This window comes from Mobula birostris, chromosome 11, assembly GCF_030028105.1.
Source record: "Mobula birostris isolate sMobBir1 chromosome 11, sMobBir1.hap1, whole genome shotgun sequence".
Classification (NCBI taxonomy): domain Eukaryota; kingdom Metazoa; phylum Chordata; class Chondrichthyes; order Myliobatiformes; family Myliobatidae; genus Mobula; species Mobula birostris.
Window position 1 is genome coordinate 54,167,016 of NC_092380.1, and position 14,727 is coordinate 54,181,742.

The 14,727-nt window shown below is 40.7% G+C and overlaps 1 protein-coding gene across 1 annotated transcript in view; it reads left to right on the forward strand.

The window, feature by feature from the left end:
* LOC140205083 (N-acetyl-beta-glucosaminyl-glycoprotein 4-beta-N-acetylgalactosaminyltransferase 1-like) overlaps positions 1 to 14,727 on the forward strand; it is an 872,662-nt gene that overhangs the window by 855,556 nt on the left and 2,379 nt on the right. Inside the window, exons 18-19 of the mRNA XM_072272248.1 lie at positions 453 to 606; positions 4,288 to 4,414. Of these exons, the coding sequence (XP_072128349.1) occupies positions 453 to 606; positions 4,288 to 4,414 (281 nt within the window). The remainder of the gene's footprint in view (positions 1 to 452; positions 607 to 4,287; positions 4,415 to 14,727) is intronic.

Consider the following 14,727-nt stretch of genomic DNA (forward strand, 5'->3'; position numbering starts at 1 on the left):
ATGCCTGAAAGATAAATGTTGATCGAGGCAAATAGGACAATTGCCATGATCTTCTCAAATAGCATTATGGGTTTTTTATGTTCACTTGAGAGATCTATTATCTGATCTGGACAACAGGACATTTAATTAACTGTTCAGCACTCACTCATTGCAGCAGAGAAGCATCCTGCTGGATTCTGCACTCAGGGCTCTGGAGTCGACCTCGAGTCCACAATCAGTGATGAAAAAATATCTATTGTATGACTGAGTAGAGAAACACACCTCTATTCCAATAACTGTGCCACAGCTTAGAATTATGATCTAGTCCATGACTCGATGGACCTGGTCTGTTTAAATGAGTTCTGTAACTTTTAGTTTATTCAATCAATTCTTTTAACTTTAATTGCTTGATTTCCAAGACTGTGGCTAAGAGTTTTTTTGAAAATACATGATGTTGTTTTGCTCTCTTTCAGGACAGCCATACAATTCTTTTCCTATGTGATCTTCACATCCATTTCCCTGTCAGTATCATAGACAACATTAGAAAGCACTGTATGGAAGGAAAACTGGCGTATGCCCCCATTGTGATGCGACTAGGCTGTGGCAGCTCTCCCAGTGAACCTGATGGTAAGTCACCCTCTGACGTACAGCGCTCCCTCCATCCTAACACTGCAGAGTAGTCATCGTATGGCTGTTGGTCAAAGCTTGCTTTAATTTCACTGTGTGATCTATTTGATTACTGATGTAATACTAAGTAGAACAGAGAGTTGAAAATGCTGGAAATATTCAAGAGATAATTAACTATGTCATCATGATCTCTGCAAATTATTTTTTTAGATGGGTGAGCCTAAATACTTCGGTCATCTGTAACCATCATATGATGTGCAGTTTATCATTGAAAGAACAGTTCTATGAGACTTGTCACTGTTGTGTTAATAGCTGTGTCTACTACTAGATTAGTAAATTTGCATACAAAATTCAGTTAGTTTATGGACAATGAAGAAGATAAACAAAAGATACATAGAATATAGGTCAGATATAGTTATGGCCAGAGAAACAGAGAAATGACAGATGGGGTTTTATCTGGAAAAATAAGTGACGCTGCATTTTGGGCAGTCAAGTGTAAGAGGTAAGCATACAATGAATGGCAGAACTCTTAGCAGCATTGATGTACAGAGGGATCCAGGTTCGTACCTCCCCAGAAGTAGCAATGCAAGTATCTAGAGTGGTAAAAACAGGCTTATGGCGTCACTGGGGCACGCAGTATAAAAGTAAGATGCCGTTTTATGAAACTTTGATTAGGCCCATTACATGAAAGTTATGAAGAGGGTTCAGAGAAGATTTACCAGAATGCTCCTTGGATTAGAGGGTATGAACTATAAGAAGAGGTTGGACAAACTTGGATTTTTCTCACTAGAGCATCAGAGGCTGACAGAGATCTGATAGAAGGTTATGAGAAGCAATAGATAGGGTAGAGATATCAGATATAAAGGGCTTAGCTTGAAGGTAAGAATGAGAAAGTTTAAAAGTGATGTGCGGGGCTTTTTTTTACACAGGGGTTGATAGGTGCTTGGAATTTTCAACCAGGTGTGGTAGTGGAAGTGGATTCAATAGTGGTGTTCTGGAGGCTTTTAGATAAGTATACAGGGAATGAACAGATATGGATCATGTGCAAGGTGGAATTAATTTTAATTAGCATCATGCTTGGCACAGTTATTATAGGCTGAAAGATCAGTTCCTGTGCCATACAGTTCTATGATTTGGTGTCATCTTAAGCCAAATGGGCTATGTACATTCTGGATCAATCCTTGAATGCCCATAGTCAGAGCCACATATTATTTAAAAGCAAATCTCATGATGTGGGCATCATCAATTGTGGTAGAAGGAGGAATCCATGAGTTTGGCTGCTGTATTCACATACAGATCATGCAGGCAATAATTTTTGCTCAAGTGTTATGAAGCTAATGCTGCTTTGGATTGATGAACTATCAAATCTGGTACTTTCCAATGCAGTTGATATTTCCAGCTGCAGAACTGTGTAACAGCCTAGAAATAGTCTTACAAGACAAGTGATATATTGCCCCATATCTTCCTTATTGTTCTCTTACAGCCTCTGACTCCTGAGTTTCATGATAGGTAGTTAAGAAATCTCTTTGTGCCTGATTTGAAGATTTGCAGGACAAACTGTTGAAGTGAAAGGCTCAGTAAATGCCAGAATTTCATCATTTTCTCAATTGCTGCAGATCTTGCATTGTTGGATATAATCTCAGCATGTGCCATCCGATATTTAAAAATTTGATGACCAATAGGCTGTTGTGGTTAGCTTATTTCCAAAGCATGATTAATGGTGGAAGATGTGCCCCTGCTGTTAACTCAATGGGGAGTTCCTAAAATGGCATCCAGTCCACATAAGCCTGAAAGTTCCAGGTATAATTTTCCCCAGCTCCACGGCATGGGTGACAGACTAGGTACCATCAAGAGTGTGAAATTGGGCTCATTTCTCCATAGACTGGTGAGGGAGAAAAATTATTTCGGGCACTTGTTGATGTCCTAGTTGATTTTGTATCCTTTTGAATTTGTGGAGCCAAGACTAAGCTCTGCTGCAGTGGTGTCCACAAGTCAAGTAATCCTCCATAACCGCTTTGCAAAAGATTCTACGCATTAAAAAGGAAAAGCTTTGCAAGGGTTGATATGGGTTCCCTTCAGACATATAGAATGCACATTTTGGGGAATAAATAAATGGTAGAGTTTGCCAGTATCGTTTCAACAAAGCCTAATGCCAGCTTGAGGATAAGCCCCTTGTCTTCTGTCAGGACCTTTGCATCCAGGAGACCCTACATTGAATTCACCAATTTCACAAACTTGCTTTCGTTATTGAATTATAACTCACCGGTTTGCTTGTAAGACTATATGTCTGTTATCTTTTTGCCCTGTGCTGGAGATTTACAGTGTTCTCCTAGTTTCAATTCTCTGCAATAGCTTGAACCTGCACCTCAAACTGCTCATAAAACCAGGAGACTTTGTATACAGAATATCACATGACAACTCCAGTGTTGTCCTTTCAGAGATATTCTCATATTTTTATCTATTTCTTCCCCAACTCTCTGAAATTTAAAACTATCTTATTTTCTCAATTCATCATGAACCATTAACTCTTTCCAAAGATGCTGCCTGGCCTGCTCAGTGCTTCCAGTATTTTCTGTATTTATTTTTGGCTGTCTTCATAGGAGAAGATATTGAATATCTTCTGGAACCAGTGGAAGTCAGCAGGTGTAGACAGAATAAGATGAAAGCAAATAGCATGTGCAGATGGAGGAAACAAGTGTAATATCTATGTTTGCTGATACAAAGTTCAAATGCAGTGTGGATTTTGAGAAAAGGCTTCAGAGGAAGAAAATAGTCAAACCAGATGAATGTGTGAGCAGATGGCAGATAAAATATATGAAGTCATACACTTTAGTATGAAAATAGAGAAGTGGAGTTTTTTTTATACTGTGTTACATACAGGTGTATTCAGAAGGGAACCAAGGTATTACATGAATTACAAAAAAAATAATTAGCACACCAAATTATATGTTGAACCTTATTTTAATATAAGAATACAGGGCCTTGCTTAGGGTTAATACAGATCTGATCTCTCTATGTAAGAAGGATGTATGTATTTTGGATAAGGGGAGTACAGCAAAGGATCATCAGATTATTCAATAAGACTGTTTTTGTTGAGGGGAGAATAAGTAGACTAGATCTATATTCACCATAGTTCAGAATAAGATGTTATTTAACTAAAACACGGAAATCATATGGGACCTGGCGAGGTAGCTGCAGGGACACCATTTTACCTGGAAGGTATCTAAAGTTAGGTGTTACCGCTTCAAAATAAAGGATTGGAATTTCTTCATTAAAGGGTAGTTAATCCACGGATTTCCCTGCATGGAGCACTGCACAGGTTCAGTTACTGAAAATTTTCAAGTCAGAGAATTGTAATCTTATTGAATGACAGAAGAGACACAAAGGGTCAAAGAGCCTAACTGCTTCTCTTTCTTATTATAAATCTCACGTGGCCATATAAGGTATTGAGATTATTAAAAGGTTATGGCACTTAAGTTTGAGAGACAATAGACAATTCAATCCAATATTATTGCTTTCATGTTACCATGACAACACATTTGCCTCAATCTTTTGTCAGTCAAGCTTGAATTGCTATAAGGATCTGCATATCGGTTATGATTAGTCCACAAGTATTTCTGCAGACCTCGAGGTGGATGATCTAAAAACTGCTCTTACTTCTGTTTTTAATGTATCCTTAAGGGTACTGGGAAGTGAATGGATTCGGTCTGTTTGGAATCTTTAAAAGCGATTTTGACAAGATTGGAGGAATGAACACGGAGGAATTCCGGGATCGTTGGGGTGGAGAAGATTGGGAGCTGCTGGACAGGTAATGACAATAGGGAAAGTGAGCCACATTTCCATCCAGTTTATTAGTCTGTGCTGCAGCATTTTGGATTGCATAAGTAATTATAATTGTAACACAAACACAGAATGCTATAGCCCATCTTGCACAGTCACCTCAATGATAAAAGGCTGGCTTATTATATGGTTACTCAAGGAAGTGGAGGTAAGAGGGGAGGGTGGGTTGAATTTTTAATTGGGGAGAGCATCACAGCAGTACTTAGGATATTCCTGGAAGATAGTCCAGTAAAACTATATGGATAAAGTTACAAATAAGAAGTAATTGGAGTGCGCTAGCCCCCCAACAGAATTAGAAGAGCTAAAATGTAGGAATATTGCAAATCTTGTAGTAATAATAATAGTTCTATAATCATAGGTAATTTTAACAGAAGAAGAGACTGAAGTGGAACTGGGTAATCGCTTTATGACCAGTGCCAATAATTCTATTGGCTTTAAAGAGTTATAAAGAGGTAGAACTGGTCCACAAGTTAAATTCCTAAATTAGGACACAACTAATTTTGGTAGCATTAGACAAGATCTGATTCGACAAAAATTAATTGGAAGAGGCTGCTTGCAGACAAAGGGACATTTGGCTAGTGAGAGACTTTTAAAAGCCGTCGAGGGAGAGTCTAGGACCAGTGTGTTCTTGTGAGAATGAAGGGAAAGGTTGAAAGGATTTGGGAATATGTGAAGTATAGACAGCAAGCAAATTCCTTGCATATAATGAATGTAGGAGCATGCTCAAGAAGGACATTAAAGAAGCAAAAAAAAATTCAAAAGATAACATGGAAGACAAGATAAAGGAGATATTCCAAGTATATTAAAAACAAAGTGGTAACCAAGGAGAGAATAGGTCCTGTTAAGGATCAGTGTGATTGTCTACTGTATATTTGAGCCACAGGAGATGGGCAAGGTTTTAAATGAGTATTTCTCATCTGTACTTATGGAAAAAGTCTTCGAAGCTAGAGTATACAGAGAAGAGAATCGTGGTGTCTTGAAACACATCCACATTACAATGATATGCTGGCAGTCTTAAAGTGCATAAAGAAAGTAAGCCTTGGGGCTTGGCTATGTGTATCATAGGTCATTGGGGGAAGCCAGGAAAGAAATCACTGGGATCTTGGCAGAGATGTTGGTAATAACATTAAACATGGGTGTCTGGAAAACTGGAAGGTGGCTAATGTTATTAATTAAGAAACAATGTAAGGACAAGCAAGTTACTGGAAGGGATTCCAAGAAACAGGATCTACCTGCATTTGGAATGGCAACAACTGATTAGGGTTAGTTAGCGAGGCTTTGAGTGTGGGAAATCGTGTCTCAAAATTTTGATAAAATTCTTCTAGCAGAGGTGACCAAGGGGATTGTCAAAGTGGTAAATGTTAAAATGCAGCAACTAATTAATAGTTGTAAGAATTTAGTGGGTTGGGCATCATCCGTGATGAGAAATGGACAGTCGATATTTCAGGTTGGGACCCTTCATCTTGCCTCTCCTCGACCAGTTGCTCTCTCCAGACTGCATCCACCACACCTCGAACATGGGGACCTCTGGCTGTCTCCTTGTCTCTCAATGAACTGAAAGTTAGAAGGGAGACAGTATAAATAGGTGAGAAGAGAAGAGTGCAAATAGTGAAAGAAGTTTGTAGGTAATTCGAGGAAGGAAAAAAGGGCTGCAGATGATGGAATCTGATAGGAGAAGGTAGTGGAGCATGCAACCAAATAAGCGTGGTGGGGAGGAGTCCAGTGGGAAAATTATGTAAGTGGGCAGATGGACTGGATATAGGAGGAACTGGGAAGATCAGGAAAAGAAAAAGGATAAAGAAGAGTAGCAGGTTACCTGAAATTGGAAGAATTCACTGACCTTGGTCTCGTACCTCCTTGTGCAATTGGATCTTCAATTTCTTCACTTGCAGACCTCAGTCAGTTTGAATTGGCAACAGCATTTCCTCCACAATCTCCATCAGCACAGGTACACCATAAAGCTGTGTGTTCAGCCCCCTGCTCTGCTCGCTTTACACTTATGACTGTGAGACTATGCATAGCTGCAATACCATATTCAAGTTTGCTGATGATGCCACTGTCATTGGCTGAATCAAAGGTGGTGACAAATCAGCATATATGAGAGAGGTAGAAAATCTGGCTGAGTGGTGCCACAACAACAAGCTCTTTCTCAGTGCTAGCAAGACCAAAGAGCTGATTGTTGACCTCAGGAGAAGGAAACCAGAGGTTCAAGAGCCCATCCTCATTAGAGGATCAGAGGTGGAGATGGTCAGTCTCTTTGAACTCTTCAGTGTTATCACTTTTGAGGATCTGTCTTGGGCCCAGCACGTAAATGCAATTATGAAGAAAGTGCAAACAACAGGAATTCTGCAGATGCTGGAAATTCAAGCAACACACATAAAAGTTGCTGGTGAACGCAGCAGGCCAGGCAGCATCTCTAGGAAGAGGTGCAGTCGACGTTTCAGGCCGAGACCCTTCGTCAGGACTAACTGAAGGAAGAGTGAGTGAGTGCCTCTGCTTCCTTAGGAGTTTGTGAAGATTCGCATGACATCTAAAACTTTGACAAACTTCTATAGATGTGTAGTCGAGAGTTTACTGACTGGCTGCATCACTGCCTAGTATAGAAACACCAATGGCTTTGAATGGACGAGGTTGGGGTGGATATTAATTTTACATAATTCTGTTTTGGGTGCTTTTTTTCTTATTGTTATGAATTATATATTGGATTTGTTTATTTTGCACTGTATAAATAAATCTTCATTTTGTTGTTGGGTTTTTTCTCTGTAGAAAAAAAAATAGATACAAAAGGCTGGAAATTAGCCTGACGTCGGTGGCTAGTAAGAAGGTTTTCAAATCCATTATTAGGGATGAAATTTTAGAGTACTTGGAAGTATATGACAAAACGGTTAAGTCAGTAGGGGAGATCTTGCCTGACAAATCGGTTATTATTGTTTGAAGAGGTATTAGGCAGGTTAAACAAAGGAACATTATTTACTTGAATTTACAGAAGACCTTTGACAAGGTGCCACACAGGCTGCTAAACAACATAACAGCTCATGGTGTTAGAGGGAAAGTACTAGCACAGATAGAAGGTTGGCTGATTGGTAGATCAAAGGGGGGGGGATAAAGAACTCCTTTACAGGATAGCTGCCAGTGATTTGTGGAGTTTCAGGGGTCAGTGCTGGAACCACAACTTTTCACTTTATACATTAATGATCTGGATAATGGAATTGATAGCATTGTGGCCAAGTTTGCAGATGATACCAAGATAGGCTGAGGAAAAGGTAACATTGTTCAGGAAGGCCTCCGCCACTCAGGGTCGAACATGAACGTTGTGCTCTAGCTGTCTAGATACACGAGCCTGGGCAGTACGGTATGGAGAACAAGCTGTTGCCCATGTAGCAGGCTGATGAATTCAAAGGAAAGGCAGAGACCGATACAGTCTGGCAGCAGCAGCTTTTGCAGGAATTGCCAGTCAGCATTGAACTCAATGTAGGACTGCCCTAGGGACTCCAGCTCCGGATTTTTCCCTTGGGATTTACTCCCAAAGCTGTCCCCATGCGTGGGTGTAGCTGCAAGGCAGCAAAGGTTTGAAATCAGAGTTTTCCTTCTCCTAAGTCATCCACAGCTAACAAGCCCCATCTGCCCAAAATTATTGATTTTAAGGCACCAGTAACCTGCCTTTGTCCCTCTCCTGTTAGTAGAAACAGTTCCACTGGGCTTAGTAGCTAATAAATAATAAAGGCATCCATTAGTCTTGCGAGACCATGGATCTGTGCCAGGAAAGTCTTCACTCTCCTGGATATAACAACCTTAAGGAACAGGCAGATGGAATACAGCATAGAGAAATATGGGGTTGTGCACTCTGGTAAAACAGAGATGAAGGAAAATTTGTTATGTGCTAAGAAAGGAAGATGAAAGAAACTTCTGTGCTAGAAACACTGACAGTTTGTATGGAACTGCTAATGTCATTAAGCTAAAAGGGAGCAGAACAGATCCATGAAGTTGTTACCCGGAACAGAATATTTGAGCTATGAAGACAGCAATATAGCTGGTTGCTTTTCAACCCCTGGATTGTAGGGGGCACAAAGTCATGAGTGGCATTGATAAGGAAGATGGCTAGTCTTTTCCCAGGGTAGGGGAGTCCAGAACTAGAGTTTTAAGGTGGGAGGGGAAAGATATAAAAGAGACCCAAGCAGCAACTTTTTCCTCAGAAGGTGGTGAGCACATGCTGTCGGTGGAAGTAGTAGAGGCAGATACAGTTACAAAATTGAAAAGGCATGTGGACTCGTCTACAGGCATGACCTATGCTGCAAAAAAAAAAACCATGCTGGCTGTCCTTAATTAGGTCAAAGTTTTCCAAATGCTCATAAATGCTATGCTTAAAAATCCTCTTCAACATCTTCCCGATCACTGATGTGAAACTCATTGGCTATAGTTTCCCTATTTCACTTGAGTAATGGAACTGCTCATTAATCCTCTAGGACCTCACTGTTGGCTAAGGAGGACACAAAGATCTTGGTCAAGGTCCCAGAAAACTTTTCTCTTTCTATAACTGCCTTGAAACTTAAAGAGCCATGGTCACTGTTCCCACCTGCCCAGTTTCACTTCTGAAAAGGAGGCCAAGCACAGCCCTGTCTCTAGTAGAGCTATTCATCTATTGTCACAAAAACAAAACTTATGGATGCTCTTAACAAATTCTTCTTCATCTCAGCTCCTTGAAGCATAGCAATTCCAGCCAATTTTGACAAATTTAAAACCTCCCACTGCTACACAGTGGCTCTTGCACCTTTCTGCTCTTTGCTTATATCTTGGCTTTTCTAATTCCCGCTAACTGCTGGGATTATATAGGCTTTCAAGTAAAGTGATTGTCTTCTCTTTTCTCTTAGTTCCACTAATATGGCCTCGTTGAATGATTCCTCCAGGATGTCCTCTCTAAGAACTACTGTGACTTTCTCCTAATCAGCAGAGGAACTCCCTTTCCTTTGCATCCCTCTCTGTAACATCTGAAATTTCTATACCTGGAACTGTCAATCCTGACCTTCCTTCAACTTAGTTCTCCTGATTGCGATAATACCATGACTTCCTGTGCTGGTACATGCTCTAAGCTCATTTATGAAGCTCCTTGGCTAAAAACAAATGTAATTGGCCCTACCAGCCCTCCCATGCTGCTTTACCTGCTTCTGCCTGCTCCTCCCACTGGATTTGTTTGATTTGTCCTCAACATTTAAATTAATTTAACCAACTGCTGCACTGTTGTCATGCTCCAGATACCCCTGCCCATGTTTATACTGTATCTTCCAAAGTAGCAAGAGAAAACCTTCCTGGAAAGATATTGGTCCCCCTCCAGTTCAGCTGCAATCCCTTTTGTACAGGTCCAATGATCCTTGTATCTGAAGTCCTCTCTGTTCCATCAGCTCGTTAGTTATATTTCATGACCATAGAGGTCCTGTTTTTCAAACCTGCTGTTTAAATCCACTTAGGCAACCTCATGAGTATCAGCATGTGCTATGACCTCTGGGGGCACTCCCAATCCCATCAGAATATTTTTCACCCATCCCGGAACATCCCAGTCTCAGGCATCTGGAAAGAAACATAGCTTTCTGGAGTCTCACACTTGGCCATAGAAACATCCCCTTACTAATAAATCCACATCTCTACTGCTGCTTGTCTAGACTTTGCATTTCACTGCCCTGCATCAGTCAGCTGTGCTGCCAAGGAAATGGTGGTTGCTGCTGCTTTCTTCAGAAGGCTCTCCCTTCCACACCCCACCACATCCAAAATGGCATATCTGTTTTCGAATACATGAAGTCCTCCTCTTTAGTTAAATCAGCTCATAAGCCTAGCAGTGAAAAGTATGTTGGCAGGTGTGGCTGAGAGCAGCAGCACAGAATGATAGCATGGCTCACCCTGATCTTTGGGGGAAATCAGTCAAGGTATATGTGTGAGGTTATATTTGATGTTGCAATAGATTCAGGCTATTGGTCCATAAATTGCATGGTTTCAGGGCAAACAGCTCGTAAACATGCTTTTTCAGCAGAATGAATGTTTTAACACCAGCAAAGTTCGAAATGAATTTTGCACAGTGTGCTGCTGCTGAAAGTTGGATGTGAGTTAACCAGAAAAAACCATCGTGCAGTACAGAAACAGGCTGTCAGACCACCATTTCTATACCAGTGTACGCAGGCCCTCAGACCACTGTTTCTATACGAGTGTATGCAGGCCCTCAGACCATTGTTTCCATACAAGTGTATGCAGACCCTCAGACCACCGTTTCTATACCAGTATATGCAGACCCTCAGACCACTGTTTCTATACAAGTGTATGCAGACCCTCAGACCACCATGTCTACACAAGGGCACATCTATACTAATCCCATGAATGACTATTTGGCCCTTAGCTTGCCATTGAAATGTTCATCCAGATGATCCTTGAATATCCTGAAGCATGAAGCAATGGTTGAGAAAGTAGTGTGTTCTACATTGCAACCAGCTTCTGGGTGAAAACTCTTCCTTTGATTACCTTAAATCTTTGTCCTGTAGTCTTCAATATCTCTACCATGGAGTTAAGTTTTGTACAATCCACACAATTTATCTCTCTCATAATATTAGATACCTCTTTCAGGTTCTCTCTCAGTCTCATCTGCTTCTAGGGATAGAAAAGAAGGTTATCCAGATTTCCGCATTTCAGTCATGAGGCGAAACTGGATCAGCTTGAGTTCTTTTCCCTAGAGGCAGAAGTGGCTGACAGAGAACCTAAATGAGGTATCTGAGTCACATCCTGGTAAATCTCCTCTCGATACTAGTATTAAAATATAAAAATCCAGCTAAAAGTTAGAAGATGAACTTCCAGGCAGCACATGAATGAACTTTGGAAAAGTGGAGGAGGTCCTGAAGAGAGGATTTAGGGAGTTAGGTAGAAAGCTATAAAACAGGACGTCCAGGGTAGTAACCTCTAGATTGCTGCCCATGCCACGTGCTAGTGAGGGTAAGAATAGGATGATTTGCCAGGTGAATGTGTGGTTGAAGAACTGGTGTAGGGGGCAAGGGTTCACATTTCTGGATCATTGTAATCTCTTCTGGGGAAGGTAAGACCTGTACAAAGGGGATCAGCTACACCTGGACCCGAGAAGGACAAATATTCTTGCAGATTAGTTTGTTAGAGCTGTTCGGGAGGGTTTAAATTAATTTGGCAGGAGGATAGGAACTGGAGTGATAGTGCTGAGGATGAGGCAATTGGTTTGCGAATAGAGGCAATGTGTAGTGAGACTGCCAGCAAGGAGAGCCTGATGGTAGGGCAAAATTGCAGTCAGCAGGATGAGTTACAGTGGAAGAAGCGAACAAAATCGAAAAGAATGAATACAAGATTGAACGTGTTATATTTGAATATGTGCAGTGTAAGGAATAAGGTAGATGAACTTGTAGCACAATTATAGATTGGCATGAATGACGTTGTAGGCATCATTGAATTGAGGCTGAAAGAAGATTATAGCTGGGAGCTTAATGACCAAGGATACACATTGTATGAAAAGGACAGGCAGATATGCAGAGGGCGTTGTGTGGCTCTGTTGATTAAAAAAAAGATATCAAATCATTAGAAAGAGGTGGCATAGAGTCAGAATTGTTGGTAGAGCAAAGGAACTCAAAATTAAAAAGTCCCTGATGAGAGTTATATACAGACCCCCAAACAGTAGTAAAGATGCAGTATACAAAATACAACGGGAAATAAAAACTGCATGCCAAAAAGGTAATGTTACATGGGGGATTTTAATATGCAGGTGGATTGGGAAAAGCGGATTGGTGCTGGATTCCAAGAAGGGGAATTTCTAGATTGCCTACAAGATGGCTTTTTAAAGCAGCTTGTAGATGAGCCCAGTAGAGGATCAACTATTCTGGATTGGGTGTTGTGCAATGATCCAGAATTGATTAAACAGCTTAAGGTAAACAAGCCTTAGGGACAAGCGATCATAATATGATCGAATTCACTCTTAAATTTAAGAAGAAGAAGCTAAAGTCACATGTATTAGTTTTACAATATAGTAAAGGGAATTACAGAGGCATGAGAGAGGAGCTGGCAAAAATTGATTGGAAATGAATAATGGCAGGGATAATGGCAGAGCAGCAATGGCTGGAATTTCCTGGTAAAATTCGGAAAGCACAGGATGTATACATCCTAAAGAGGAAGAAGTGTTTTAAAGGCAGGATGACACACCATGGATGATGAGAGAAGTTAAAACCAACATAAAAGCCAAATCAAGGCATATAATCGAGCAAAGATTAGTAGGAAGTTAGGGGATTGGGAAGCTTTTAAAAACCAACAGATCAACTAAAAAGTCGTTAAGAAAGAGAATATGGAATATGAAGGTAAGCTACCCAATAATATTAAAGAGGATGCTAAAATTATTTTCAGGTACATAAAATGTAAAAGAAAGGTGAAAGTAGCTATTGGACCACTGAAAAATGATGCTAGAGAGGTAGTAATGGAGGAACAGGAAATGGCAGTTGAACAGAATAAGTACTTTGCATCTGTCCTCACAGTGGAAGGCATTGGCAGCATGCTGGAAGTTTGAGAGTGTTAGTGGGCAGAAGTGTGTGAATTTGCCATTACTAGGGAGAAGGTTCTTGGGAAACTGGAAGGTCTGAAGGCAAAATAGGTCACCAGGACCAAATAGTATAAACTCCAAGGTTCTGTAAAAGTTGGCTAAAGAGATTGTGGAGGCATTAGCAATGATCTTTCAAGAGTCAATTGATTCTGGCATGGTTCTAGAGGAATGGAAAATTGCAAATGTCACTCCACTCTTCAAGAAGGGAGAGAGGCAGAAGAAAGGAAATTATAGACCAGTTAATCTGACCTCAGTGATTGCAAAGAATTTGGAGTCGATTGTTAAGGATGTGGTTTGGGGGTACTTGAAGGCACATGATAAATTAGGCTGTAGTCATTAATATAAATTGGTTTCCTTAAGGGAAAATCCAGCCGGGTACTGGTACTGTATCAATTTTAACCGATGTTTTGATAACAAACTCTTCCATCTTCATCAGGGCCGCTGCTTTTTATGTTATATGTCAATGACCTGGATGCAGGAATTGATTGCTTTGTGGTCAGGTTTTTGGATGATACAAGGATAGGTGGAGGGGCAGGTAGTTTTGAGGAAGTAGAGAGACTACAGAAGGACCTAGACAGATTAGGGGAATGGGCAAAGAAGTGGCAGATGGAATACAGTGTCGGGAAGTGTACGATTATGAACTTTGGTAGAAGAAATATAAAGGTAAACTGTTTTCTGAATGGAGAGAAAATTCAAAAATCTGATGTGCATAGGGACTTGGGAGACTTTGTGTAGGATTCCCTAAAGCTAATCTGCAAGTTGAGTCGGTGGTGAGGAAGGCAAATGTGACGTTAGCAATCATTTCAAGAGGACTAGATGTAATGTTGAGTCTTTATACAGCACTAGTGAAGCCTAACTTGGAGCATTGTGAGCAGTTTTGGACCCCTTATCTAAAAAAGAACATGCTGACATTGGAAAGGGTTCAAAGGTGCCACTGAGTTCAGATATGGCCAAAGTGCAGAGCGAGAGACACTAGAGCGGTTCGATAGTTCACAGACTTTTAATGCGAACAGAGTTAGAGGGAAAAGAAAACAATAAATACTGGGCCAAACAAGGCCATGAACTCTCAAATGGAAAATGAAGTCTATACTGCGGCTGAAAGGAATAACTAAATGTAAAATGAATAGCGCTAGTCTTCAGAGTCAGTTGACTTGACAGTCCAATTTCTCAGGCAAGGCCGAATGCAAACAGGCAGCAAAGCATTGCTGTGCTGTGTTCAAGTCTCAACAAGCACTACAATGGAAAGAATAGAGTTAAATACTATCACAATGAAATAATAATTAGCTGACACATGCATATTCACGAGCGCAATTGCCGTATCTGCTGTGCTACCGGGTCTGTGGTTGTGACAAAGGGAGGTTCATGAAAATAATTCTGAGATTGAAAGCCTTGTCATATGAAGAGCTTTTGATGGCTTTGAGCCTCTACTCATTGGAATTTAGAAGAATAAGGGGTAACCTCATTGAAGGCCTTGATAGAGTTGATGTGGAGAGAATATTTCCTATGGTAAGGAAATCTAAAAGTAGAGGACACAGCCTCAGAATAGAGGGGCATCCTTTTGGAAAGAAGATGAGGAACATCTTTAGTCAGGGAGTGATGAATCTGGGGAATTCGTTGCCACAGTCAGCTGTAGAGGCCATGTGATTGGAAATATTTACGGCAGGGTTCACATATTCTTGGTTAGTCAAGGAAGGAAGGGA